The sequence below is a fragment of the Erythrolamprus reginae genome, chromosome 1 (genome assembly GCF_031021105.1).
Source record: "Erythrolamprus reginae isolate rEryReg1 chromosome 1, rEryReg1.hap1, whole genome shotgun sequence".
Lineage (NCBI taxonomy): Eukaryota > Metazoa > Chordata > Lepidosauria > Squamata > Dipsadidae > Erythrolamprus > Erythrolamprus reginae.
In genome coordinates, this window is record NC_091950.1 from 20,902,475 (window position 1) to 20,915,407 (window position 12,933).

The following is a 12,933-nucleotide window of genomic DNA, read 5'->3' on the forward strand; positions in this document are numbered from 1 at the left end:
TATTAAGGATCCGTACAAGCTAATTTAGAAACTTTGGAGATGAATCCCTTAAATGGTTAACGTCCTGCATCAGAAAGATTGGGATCAAGATTCCTTGGTGACCAAGTCTGCTCCATCATCCTTGCATATATAATATCTCGTGGGAGAACACACGCCCTACTCCCTAGTTCTCTTATTTTCAAACCATATGTCCTTGTCCCTTGAATGCAAGTTTCTCTGATTTTTTTTTTTTTTTTTGCTGCTGGGATAGCACACATGAATTACACAACATCTCTTCCCCCAAACCCTCCCAATTATTTCATTCATTGATTTGGGGCTCTGAGCATAATATTTTTTTAAAAATGCTTATATATCAGGCCAAAGAGCAGATGCAAGATAGTGAAAGATATTCAAAGGCAGACGAGGGGAGGCAAAATACACGAAACGGTTAATATTTCAAGACTGCACGCTTCCCATTACACGGATGAAAGGGGTGCCATCAAGACACTGAGCACTGATAAAAGCCACAGTTTCATTAATCAATCCAGGACAAGAGCCTTACACTAGAACGAACAACGAACAAGATTATCTAGAACAGCGACAAATCAGCTGTACCTGTGCTTGGAAGAATCTAAGAAGAAACATGGATAAGAACAGATCCCAGGCTGGCCTGAGAAAGCACCCAGATTAATAGCACCATAACCCATGCTGAAGTGCGGTCAAGTCGAGCGCGAGCGCTTGTTCTCCTGAAAAATGTAATTGCAGGAAATACAGGCTGTGTGTTGTGATTTTTTTTCTAATCTGCTTAAAATTCATTGTCTGTACATTTAAGGGCAGATAGATCATAGATTGAAAAATACTTAACTGGTCTCTTTCTTTAGCTGCCGCTGAGACTGGATACGTGCGGGAAAGGGGGGAATATCCACAAAGCATCCAGCCAGCGAGGAATATGACCAGCCCACTCCACTTTAAAAATCCTGACTGACCCAGAAACGTGCCAAAGACTTCTTAGCCATTAAAGTTTCTTCTCAGCCAGGACAAACTCCACATCGAAAAAAGGGGGACCGGTTTCGTTTCCCAATACCCCCGTAGTGCAAAGAATTGATTGGAGCACCATAGAGATTTATCTCGGCCTCAGAAACGGTGAGATAACCGTGTAGCCTGGACAGAAGGTTTCACAACAGTTAGGCTTCGTAAATCCAACTTCTTGCATTATGCGTTTCTTACACCTGAACAGCACCAACAAGAAATCAGATGCTCACTGTGGAATAAGGCAAGAGTGCTTGGGGAAGATAAGCTTATAGCCCCCCTCTTCGGTAATCTTGCTGGCCCAAAGAGAAATAGCCACCTAACTATGTAATTAGGCGCTCTACTAAAACCAATTTCACTGAATAGGTATTTTGACCAGCACGCTCATTTGAAAGACAGAAAAAAATAAATTAACCTTATGCTGTATTATCCTGTAGCTCACATATAATCTGAAGAGGTTCCTAATCCATGGCCCCTTGTTTAACTTTTTTTGGGGAAGGCAGTAGAACAATAAAACTAGGGATTTATTAGGCTTTATAAGATAGATAGGGGAAGAAAAATAGAAAGCAAGCGGATAAAAAGCCACACGCGGGAACTTGCCCTTGCAACCACAACAGAGAGAAAGAACCCAAGAAAGGTGATTTTAAAAGACTGCAGGTGACTATGCTATACAGTAGTACCTCTAGATACGAGCTGCTCCACATGCGAGTATTCCAAGTTACGAGCCACGGGGGGAGAGAAATTTCTGTTCCAGACCCGAGCTCAAATTCGGGATACGAGCCGAGCGTCCACTAGGTGGCGCAAGAATCCTTGCTTCTGGTTATCTCAGAGGGGAAAAACAAAGTCTAAAGCCATTTGTTCCAAATACGAGTTGTTCGACATACAAGCTCCCTTCTGGAACGAATTAAACTCGTGTCTAGAGGTACTACTGTATATGTTTCAAGTTATAATGACTGCATCCAGAATGAAAAGTCCCTTCCTCTCCTCCATACCGGGGCCAGAACATGTGCAATATTTCTCAAACTCAACGACTTTAAAGACGTATGGACTTCAAATCCCAGAATCCCCCCAGCAAGCCTTAAAGTCTGTACGTCTTAAAGTTATACGCTGCTGGAATTGAGAAACACTGGAAGGTAGCAAACTCCACATTCCTGTGCCTTAAAATCTAGGTTAACATTTCCTAATCGTCTTCCGTTTCTACAATCTCCTTCCTATCCTTGTGGCAAGCTAGGAAAAATAACCATCCTATTATTAAAGAATTGTTTTGTGGTGCTTGTTCCAGGTTGCAAAGTGTCTCCAAAGCTGCAGCTATGCAGTTGGTGTAAAAACACCAGTTGGCAATTTCCTTTCTCTCTTTATTCCCTCCTCTTTCGGCTCAAAGGGAAGAAAGGCAGAAGTTAAGCAAAACCTAGGATGTTTTCCAATATCATCAGAAAAGAGGTCAGCATTTTTCTCACCCTGCCTGTTGTCCTTCACCTGTTCTCACTTCACTCCTGAACTTTGGTGAGGCTTGCTGAGATTAAGAGAAGCTGTAGCCTAAAACAGCCAGAAGGATATGTATGCACTGTGGAACTAAAAAGGCAAAAATAACAAAATTTAAAAAATGGAATTATCCTGTAGAGCAGTGTTTCCCAACCTTGGTAGCTTGAAGATATCTGGACTTCAATTCCCAGAACTCCCCAGCCAGCGAATGCTGGCTGGAGAATTCTGGGAGTTGAAGTCCAAAGAGCTTCAAGTTGCCAAGGTTGGGAAACACTGCTGTAGAGTTGCCCAGAGCTTATAAGCCTGCATGCGTGTATTTTCTAAAGCTGTCTGAAAAAAAGACATTAGGGTTTATTAATATGATCAACTGAATTGATTCTCATTGAATGGGAACACTGATGTGTTTTTTTACCTTGTTCTTCATATCACTTGTATTTCTACTCACGATTCTTGCTCCTTTCTGTTCAAAGGTTTACGCCAAAGTTTCCCTTTCCTTTCACACTTGCTTTATACATGCTTGAAAAAATTAAACCAGACTTTATATCCCTCTTCCTATTTTACTATGAACAGACTGATACAAAAATAAACGAGGAGTCACCGTCATTTTCTATAAAATATTTGTTGCTTTTCCCAAACTGTGTGCCTTATATTTTCCTCTGTAAAGTGATAACTCCCAAATCACAGATTTGATTTCTTCTTCTTCTTTTCTTAAAAAATATACTCAGCGTGATAACAAAACAATTTAAACTTTTGAGTGTTGTGGTTGTTATCCTTGAACGTGAAAAGTAAATAATATTAAAAGCTTCCTTAAAAGCAAATGCCGTCTATCAAAACCAGCGCCTGTTCCATTCGATAAAACAAAATGAAAACAAAACCCAAAGCTGCTTCACAATCAAGTATTAAAGTCTTGCTAAATTAAAAAAAAAACACACTGTATTTCAAACAAATCAACTCAACAGACGAACCTGAGGGCAGCCCGTTCTTGACACAAGATTCATCAGCTGCTTTGACTTCTCAAGTTTGACAGAGAAACAGTCAGACCAACATCAAAGGACTTACGCCTTTATAAAATGTAGACAGCTCCCTCTGAACAAGGGAGGGGGTATGCAGAAGATAAAGCTAGGTAGGAATATTCTTTCCCTATCTGGCTCTTAGATCAGTTCCTAGGGATCTACAAATACATAATGAACTCACTAGGTATTTCCAAGGTGTAAAGGGCAAAAGGCAAATTAGCTGGTTGGATGATCTTCCAATTTGCGAATTCTTACAAATCAAATTTCAAAACAATATGAATCCCAGAAGATGCAACCCCAAATCCCTCTAAACACAGAGGGAGGGAGGGAGGGAGAGAGGGAGGGGAAGGAAGGAAGGAAGGAAGGAAGGAAGGAAGGAAGGAAGGCTTCCTAATTACCAACCAAGAACCCACGGCCCTCCAGATCAAGGGGCCTCCAACCTTGGCAACTTTACGAATTCTGGGAGTTGAAGTCCACAAGTTGCCAAAGTTGGAAGCTCCTGTGCTACATGATGGCAAATCACATCATCCTTGATCGCTAGCCACCTGGGATTGATGATGGAGGTTGGTTATCTAATGATCCTGGAAGGCTTTCGCCCAAGACCCATCCCACCCACCCCAATCTGGAAAACAAAGGCAGAGGCTAGTCTACTCACAGCTTCACAGAGTCAGCCCTGCATGGCAAACTATGAGACTTTGACAAGTCAACCACTTGATTCTTGATTGGCCAAAGTAAACCAACCGCCCGGAACGGCAAGGATCATTTTAAATAACCGCCTATATTTTATAGACAATCCTATTCCTTTCCGCCAGCGACTCAGCCCCCTCGATATTTTTTTTATTTCTTTATTTAATGCAACCCTTTGGCTTTTTCACACAATTAAGGCAGAGTACTCCCCCCCCTTCCCCACAACCGCTGCATGTCTGAACGCTGGCGGGAAGCCCAAGGTGAGCGCCACAGCTGAATCCCACAACAGGAGAGGCTAAAAGAAGGAAGTCGGGGAGGGAGGGAGGGAAAGACAGCTGACCAAGGCTTGCATTATAAATTACACCACTGTCAGAATCATTAAAAAATAAAGTTTTCAAAAGAGCTATTCCACCCCCTCCATCCTTTCTCCCTCATTCCAATGTTTTCTCGATTTCAATATAAAAAACGAGCCGGCCCCAAGGGAGCAGGAGAAACAAAAGAAGCCAGGTGAGATGCAGATACCACAAAACTTCAGGTCGATCGTCTCCACCAGGCCAAATAAAAAATGAAATTAAAAAAAGCACCACGGGTTCAGAACTGGAGAGGCAGAGTTCGTCAGATGTCAATAGCACCAAGAGAAGCTCCCTTCCGTCTCTGCTGACGTGCCGGGTTTTTTTATTTCAGAGAAAACGGTGGTTCTGTTGTTAAAATGTTCCCTTCCTCTCTTTTTTTGTGTTTTTTTCCCCCTTCAGTTCTACAACTTCAGGTGGAACCAAAAATTTTTTTGTCAAGGGTGTGGGGGGGGGGGGAGGACAGTGCGTGTGTCTTAAACATTTAAAAAATATATAAATATCTAATCTATCAACAGTACAAACTGGAAGCTGTTTCTAAGCGTTTTCTTCTGCAGTCTGAATATATATTTTAACTTAAGATTCACAGTAGCATTTTTTTTCCCTCTGGTTTTACGTTTATGACTTAGGCTTGAGTCCAGTAGTAAAAGAGAAGTGGGGGCGGTGGGAAAATCCTTAAGCCATAGAGGCGAGCACCTTCAGTGGGAGCTGAGAGAAGTTGGTCCATTTGTCCTTGCATAGGTCACATCAGGTTGAGGTAGAAGTCCTAGTTACCTGCAAAAGAGGAAGGGAAGGAAGGAAGGAAGGACGGACGGACGGACGGAAGGAAAGGAAGGAAGGAAGGAAAGAAGGAAGGAAGGAAGGAAAGGAAGGATGGAAGGGAAGGGAAGGAAGGAAGGGAAGGAAGGGAAGGAAGGGAAGGAAGGAAGGGAAGGAAGGAAGGAAAGGAAGGAAAGGAAGGAAGGGAAGGAAGGGAAGGGAAGGGAAGGAAGGGAAGGGAAGGGAGGAAGGGAGGGAAGGGAAGGAAGGGAAGGAAGGAAGGAAGGAAAGGAAGGAAGGAAGGGAAGGAAGGAAGGGAAGGGAAGGGAGGGGAGGGAAGGGAAGGAAGGAAGGGAAGGAAGGAAAGGAAGGAAGGAAAGGAAGGGAAGGAAGGAAGGAAGGGAAGGGGGGAGGGGAGGGGAGGAAAGGGAAGGGAAGGGAAGGAAGGAAGGAAGGAAGGAAGGAAGGAAAGGACAAAATTCAGCTTTAGGTTGGCATTTTAAACAAGGTCAACAATGAAACTTTATCTCTCTCTCTCTCTCTCTTTAACATTAAGTATCTCTTACCAGACTGTTAAGCAACAGGCCTAAAGTAAAGTTCTCAGCAAGCAAGCAAGCAGGAATTAGAACTTTCTACAGTTTTGGCACTCCACCATGGGCATGCAGAGGGTTGATGGGAATGAAGAGCGAATTTATGATGGCTTCCTGCTTCCGGTGATTTAACAATGCTTGTAACAAAAAATGCTACCGGTCTACCTCCAACAAGCTGTATAACCCTCAAAGAATTCCTGATCTGTGCCAAATAAGATTTGTATTGGAATTTACAAAACATGCCAGATAAAGCTCGTTGGTTCCTATCTAATGAAGTGGCATAATAATAATAATTATTATTATTATTATTATTATTATTATTATTATTATTATTATTACAACAACAACAATAATAATAAGCCAGCAAAAGTGGTCCCAGTGGTACTTAGCACGCTGGGCGCAGTGCCAAAGGATCTCACCGGACATTTGAAAACCATCGGAATTGACAAAATCTCCATCTGTCAATTGCAAAAAGCTGCTTTACTGGGATAGGCGCATATAATTCGCCACTATATCATGCAGCGCTAGGTGCTTGGGAAGCGCCTGACTGGTGATGAAATAGAAAATCCAGTATGGTGATCTCGTTTGCTGTGTTGTACTGACAATAATAATAGAGTTGGAAGGGACCTTGGAGGTCTTCTAGTCCAACCACCTGCTTAGGCAGGAACCCCTACACTACTTCAGACAGAGGGTTATTCAGTTTGAACCTCGGGGAGGTGAGGGCAGGTTGAGTAGCATGTGCTGGCTGAGGAATTCTGGGAGTTGAAGTCTACAAGTCGTAAAGTTGCCAAGGCTGGAGACTCCTGTACTACATGACACTATTTAACCCATGAGGCTCTGAGTGTGTCTGATCCTGGATTATAAAGGAGGAGGAGAATTCATGTGGGAAGGACTGAGGAGGAGATTTCTAAGGCCGCCTCTCTTACCTGCCATAACTCTGGGTGGCTCGTCCAATGAATCAATTTTTTTTACAAGCCTACGTCTAACTCCCTGTGCTCTGAACAACAGTTCACAGAATACTGAGTTTCGCCCTATTCCAAATGCTTGGTCCCCTACACCAGTGTTTCCCAACCTTGGCAACTTGAAGATATCTGGACTTCAACTCCCAGAATTCCCCAGCCAGCGAATGCTGGCAGGGGAATTCTGGGAGTTGAAGTCCAGATATCTTCAAGTTGCCAAGGTTGGGAAACACTGTCCTACACCAGTGGTTTTCAACCTTTTTTGAGCCGTGGCACATTTTTTACATTTACAAAACCATGGGGCACATTGGGGGGGGGGGGGGGGCCCCTAAAAAAAGTTTGGACAAAAAATCCTCTCTCTCTCTTCCTCCCTTTCGCTCTATTTCTCTCTCCCTCCCTCTTTCTCTCCCTCCCTCTTTTTTTTCTCTCTCTCTCCATCCCTCTTTCTTTCTTCCTTCTTTCCTCTTTTTTGCTCTTTCTCTCTCCCTCCCTCTCTTTCTCTCTCCCACCTTCCCTCCCTCCCTCTCTTTCTCTCTCTCTTTCTTTCTCTTGCTCTCTCTCTTGCTTTCTTTCTCTTGTTCTCTCTCTTTCTTTCTTTCTCTCTCTCTCGTTCTCTTTCTTTTTCTCTCTCTTGCTTTCTTTCTCTCTCTATCTCTTGCTTTCTTTCTCTCTCTGGCTTTCTCTCTCTTGTTTTCTTTTTCTCTCTCTTGCTTGCTTGCTTTCTCTCCCTCTTGCTCTCTTTCTCTCTCTCGCTTTCTTTCTCTCTCTCTCGTTTTCTTTCTCTCTCTGAGCTTCGCGGCACACCTGACTGTGTCTCACGGCACACTAGTGTGCTGCGGCACACTGGTTGAAAAACACTGTCCTACACAACTAGGCCCTGTGCCATGTAAGCCTTTATAGGTAATAACCGGCACCAGAACTGTTCTCCAATTTACTGGTAAAATAGGTAAAGTGTCAAGTCGGTGCAGAAGTTGGGGATAAATTAACGGCTGGCCACACAATCTATAGAAGGCAGGGAGTTTATGGGAACTTGGGAGGGGTGATTTTCATGAGGGAACAGATGCAGCCAAAAAGCATTCTTTCGAGGGGTTCAAGGCCATCCTATGCCCACCCACCTGGGCGGAAGTGGAGGAAGCACTTGCCACGCTGGCACAATCTGAATGGGCAACGTGACAAGTCTGTGGGTTGGGGACAAGGGATGTGAACGTTCAACTGGGTGGGAAACCCAGATTCAGGCTTCCCAGTGTGGTTGCCAGGATGACTCCGGCAATAAATTGGAACTTTGAGGAACATTTTGACTTGGACTTTGATTTAATTTAGATGTTATCTGGAACCTTGGCATAAAGGTTCCCCTTGCACATATGTGCCAGTTGTTCCCAACTTTAGGGAATTTAGTGGTAATCGGAGATATATGGATGTAATAAGACCTGCCCATAGCAGCTCACATTGTTACTTTCTGGACCAACCAAAGCTTCTATGTAGTCTTCAAGGGCAGCCCAATGTAAAGTGCATGGGAATAACCTACCCACAAGACAGCCAAGGCATGAGTGATGGAAAGAAGGTCTCCCAGTCCAGGAATGGGCACAACTGGTAACCAAAGCAGATCTGGGCAAAGGGCACAGCTGCCACCAACCAGATGCCCCTTTTTCCTCCCTGTTGAAAGCCTCTTATTTCCTTATTCTTGGCTGCCTGTCTGCTTTTATCTCTCTTTTCCTTTGGGCAGCCTCAGTCCTTATCTTCATTTTCACACACTCCCATCCTTTTCCTGGCACTGGAGAAACCTCTCAACCACATCCTTTCCCTCGACAGTCCAAAACCTCAATGAAGAATTAGGGTATACTGTCTGCCCTAACACAGTGTATTTTTTCCCCCTATTTTGGGTTGTTGTAGTCCTGGCCCCAATTTGCCTAAATTATCAATTAAGCATCAGAAAACATCAGAAAACGGGTCTGCATAGGGCTACCCTTGAAAAGTGCTATTGCTAACATGTTATAAACCGCCCTGAGTCTAACGAGAAGGGTGGCATAAAAAATCGAATGAGTGAATGAATAAATAAATAAATAAAGTGTCCAGAGACTACAACTGGTCCAAAACGCAGCCGCAGGAGCTGTTGTGAGTGTACCTAGGTACACCCACATTATTCCAACACTCCATGAGCTGTAGAAACATAGAAACATAGAGGTCTGATGGCAGAAAAAGACCTCATGGTCCATCTAGTCTACCCTTATACTATTTCCTGTATTTTATCTTACAATGGATATATGTTTATCCCAGGCATGTTTAAATTCAGTTACTGTGGATTTACCAACCACGTCTACTGGAAGTTTGTTCCAAGGATCTACTACTCTTTCAGTAAAATAATATTTTCTCATGTTGCCTTTGATCATTCCCCCAACTAACTTCAGATTGTGTCCCCTTGTTCTTGTGTTCACTTTCCTATTAAAAACACTTCCCTCCTGGACCTTATTTAACCCTTTAACGTATTTAAATGTTTCGATCATGTCCCCCCTTTTCCTTCTGTCCTCCAGACTCTACAGATTGAGTTCATTAAGTCTTTCCTGATACGTTTTATGCTTAAGACCTTCCACCATTCTTGTAGCCCATCTTTGCATTGCCCGTATTGGCTCCTGATCAGTCTCCGGACAAAATTCAAGGTGTTGGTTATCACCTTTAAAGCCCTACATGGCTTAGGACCAGATTATGTATTATTCTGTCGTGTATCTCCCAGAGGCTGGTTAGGTCCCACAGAGTTTGTCTTCTCAAGGTCCCTTTGGCTAGACCAGTGTTGGCGGACCTATGGCACGGGTGCCACAGGTGGCACGAGGAGCCATATCTGCTGGCACGCAAGCCAGGGCCCTAGCTCAGCTCCAACATGCATGTGTGTTCTGGACGGCTGATTTTTGGCTCACACAAAGGCTTTGGGAGGGCAGTTCTGGCTTCCAGGGAGCCTATGGGGAGATGGGAGAGGGCATTTTTACCCTCTGCCAGCTCCTGGGGAGGGCAAAACACGAGCCTACTGGGCTCACGAGAAGTTGGGAAACAGGCCATTTACGGCTTCCAGAAGGCCTGTGGGAGGGGAAGCTGTTTTTGCCCTCCACAGGCATTGAATTATGGGTGTGGGCATTCGCACATGTATGGTAGTGTGTTCGCACGCACTTTCGGCACCCGAGGAAAAAAAGGTTTGCCATCACTGTACTAGACAATGTCGGCTGGCAGGGCTGCTTGGGAGGGCCTTCTCTGTGGTGGCTCTGGCTCTATGGAATCAATCCCCCCCTCCGCCCCGCCCGAGATCTGCATGATCTCCACCCTCCTGGCCTTCTGAAAGACCCTGAAATCATAGCTTTGCTGGCAGGCCTGGAGCCGGTGAGCGATTCCCTCTTGCTCGGGCTGAATGGATATACAGTGTTCCCTCGATTTTCGCAGGTTCGAACTTCGTGAAAAGTCTATACCAGTGGTTTTCAACCTTTTTTGAGCCGTGGCACATTTTTTACATTTACAAAACCATGGGGCACATTGGGGGGGGGGGCGCTAAAAAAAGTTTGGACAAAAAAATCCTCTCTCTCTCTTCCTCCCTTTCGCTCTATTTCTCTCTCCCTCCCTCTTTCTCTCCCTCCCTCTTTTTTCTCTCTCTCTCTCTCCGTCCCTCTTTCTTTCTTCCTTCTTTCCTCTTTTTTGCTCTCTTTCTCTCTCCCTCCCTCCCTCTGTCTTTCTCTCTCCCACCTTCCCTCCCTCTCTTTCTCTCTCTCTTTCTTTCTCTTGCTCTCTCTTGCTTTCTTTCTCTCTTGTTCTCTCTCTTGCTTTCTTTCTTTCTCTCTCTCTCGTTCTCTTTCTTTTTCTCTCTTGCTTTCTTTCTCTCTCTATCTCTTTCTTTCTTTCTCTTGCTTTCTCTCTCTTGTTTTCTTTTTCTCTCTCTTGCTTGCTTGCTTTCTCTCCCTCTTGCTCTCTTTCTCTCTCTCGCTTTCTTTCTCTCTCTCTCTCGTTTTCTTTCTCTCTCTGAGCTTCGCGGCACACCTGTCTGTGTCTCACGGCACACTAGTGTGCCGCGGCACACTGGTTGAAAAACACTGGTCTATACCACGGTTTTTCAAAAATATTAATTTAAAAAATACTTCGCTGTTTTTCCCCCCATACCACGTTTTTTCCCGCCCGATGACGTCATATGTCATCACCAAACTTTCGTTCGCCTTTAATAAATATTTTTTTTAATAAACTTTAATAAATAAACATGGTGAGTAATAATCTAAATGGTTGCTAAGGGAATGGGAAATTGTAATTTAGGGGTTTAAAGTGTGAAGGGAAGGCTTGTGATACTGTCCATAGCCAAAAATAGGCTATTTACTTCCGCATCTCTACTTCGTGGAAATTCGACTTTCGCGGGCGGTCTCGGAACGCATCCCCCGCGAAAATCGAGGGAACACTGTAAATGTTTTACTATTAAGGGTTTAAGAATGTTTTTTACTGTATTTTATATTGTTCTTTTTTTTTCTTTTTGCTTAACACTGCAAATCTGAGTGAGTCCTGCATCCTGGGGAGGCCCACCGATCCTTATCTCAGGGGGGTAATGGTGAGGTGGGTTTCTCTCTGCAAAACCCTGGTGCTCACTACTTAGTTAGGGACGATCCCCAAGGTTCATATTTGATTGGCAGCAGCACTGCAAGGTCTCTTGCAGAAAGGGGGTTTTGTCACTCGTTGTTAGTGAACTTTCCCAACAAAACGTTGGCAGGCGAGGAGTTTTTGTTTGTTAAAGAAAAAAAAATGCACTCGGATGTTGAGCTTCCTTAAGGCAGGGGTCCCCAAACTTCGAAACTTTAAAACTTGTGGACTTCAACTCCCAGAATTCTGGGAGTTAAAGTCCACAAATCTTAAAGTTGCCAAATCTGAAGACCTCTGAGGTAAATGATAAGTGAGGATCATGGCTGGCTGAGGAATTCTGGGAGTTGAAGTCCACAAATCTTAAAGCTGCCAAATCTGAAGACCTCTGAGGTAAATGATAAGTGAGGATCATGGCTGGCTGAGGAATTCTGGGAGTTGAAGTCCACAAATCTTAAAGCTGCCAAATCTGAAGACCTCTGAGGTAAATGATAAGTGAGGATCATGGCTGGCTGAGGAATTCTGGGAGTTGAAGTCCACAAATCTTAAAGCTGCCAAGTCTGAAGACCTCTGAAGTAAATGATAAGTGAGGATCATGGCTGGCTGAGGAATTCTGGGAGTTGAAGTCCACAAATCTTAAAGCTGCCAAATCTGAAGACCTCTGAGGTAAATGATAAGTGAGGATCATGGCTGGCTGAGGAATTCTGGGAGTTAAAGTCCACAAGTCTTAAAGTTGCCAAGTCTGAAGACCTCTGAAGTAAATGATAAGTGAGGATCATGGCTGGCTGAGGAATTCTGGGAGTTGAAGTCCACAAGTCTTAAAGTTGCCAAATCTGAAGACCTCTGAGGTAAATGATAAGTGAAGATCATGGCTGGCTGAGGAATTCTGGGAGTTGAAGTCCACAAGTCTTAAAGTTGCCAAGTCTGAAGACCTCTGAGGTAAATGATAAGTGAGGATCATGGCTAGCTGAGGAATTCTGGGAGTTGAAGTCCACAAGTCTTAAAGTTGCCAAATCTGAAGACCTCTGAGGTAAATGATAAGTGAAGATCATGGCTGGCTGAGGAATTCTGGGAGTTGAAGTCCACAAGTCTTAAAGTTGCCAAGTCTGAAGACCTCTGAGGTAAATGATAAGTGAGGATCATGGCTAGCTGAGGAATTCTGGGAGTTGAAGTCCACAAGTCTTAAAGTTGCCAAATCTGAAAACCTCTGAGGTAAATGATAATTGAGGATCATGGCTAGCTGAGGAATTCTGGGAGTTGAAGTCCACAAGTCTTAAAGTTGCCAAGACCTTTGAGGTAAATGATAAGTGAGGATCATGGCTGGCTGAGGAATTCTGGGAGTTGAAGTCCACAAGTCTTAAAGTTGCCAAGTCTGAAGACCTCTGAGGTAAATGATAAGTAAGGATCATGGCTGGCTGAGGAATTCTGGGAGTTGAAGTCCACAAGACTTAAAGTTGCCAAGTCTGAAGACCTCTGAGGTAAATGATAAGTGAGG

At 44.0% G+C, this 12,933-nt stretch overlaps 1 protein-coding gene across 4 annotated transcripts in view; it reads right to left on the reverse strand.

Annotated features, from left to right (window-relative positions):
* Nucleotides 1–4,831: 4,831 nt before the first annotated feature.
* The window catches only part of DOT1L (DOT1 like histone lysine methyltransferase), a 121,532-nt gene continuing 113,430 nt past the window's right edge, over nt 4,832–12,933 (reverse strand). For all 4 annotated transcript variants that reach the window (XM_070746726.1, XM_070746709.1, XM_070746718.1 and 1 more), the window contains one exon: nt 4,832–5,314. In XM_070746726.1, the coding sequence (XP_070602827.1) occupies nt 5,307–5,314 (8 nt within the window). In that variant the 3' untranslated portion in view covers nt 4,832–5,306. The remainder of the gene's footprint in view (nt 5,315–12,933) is intronic.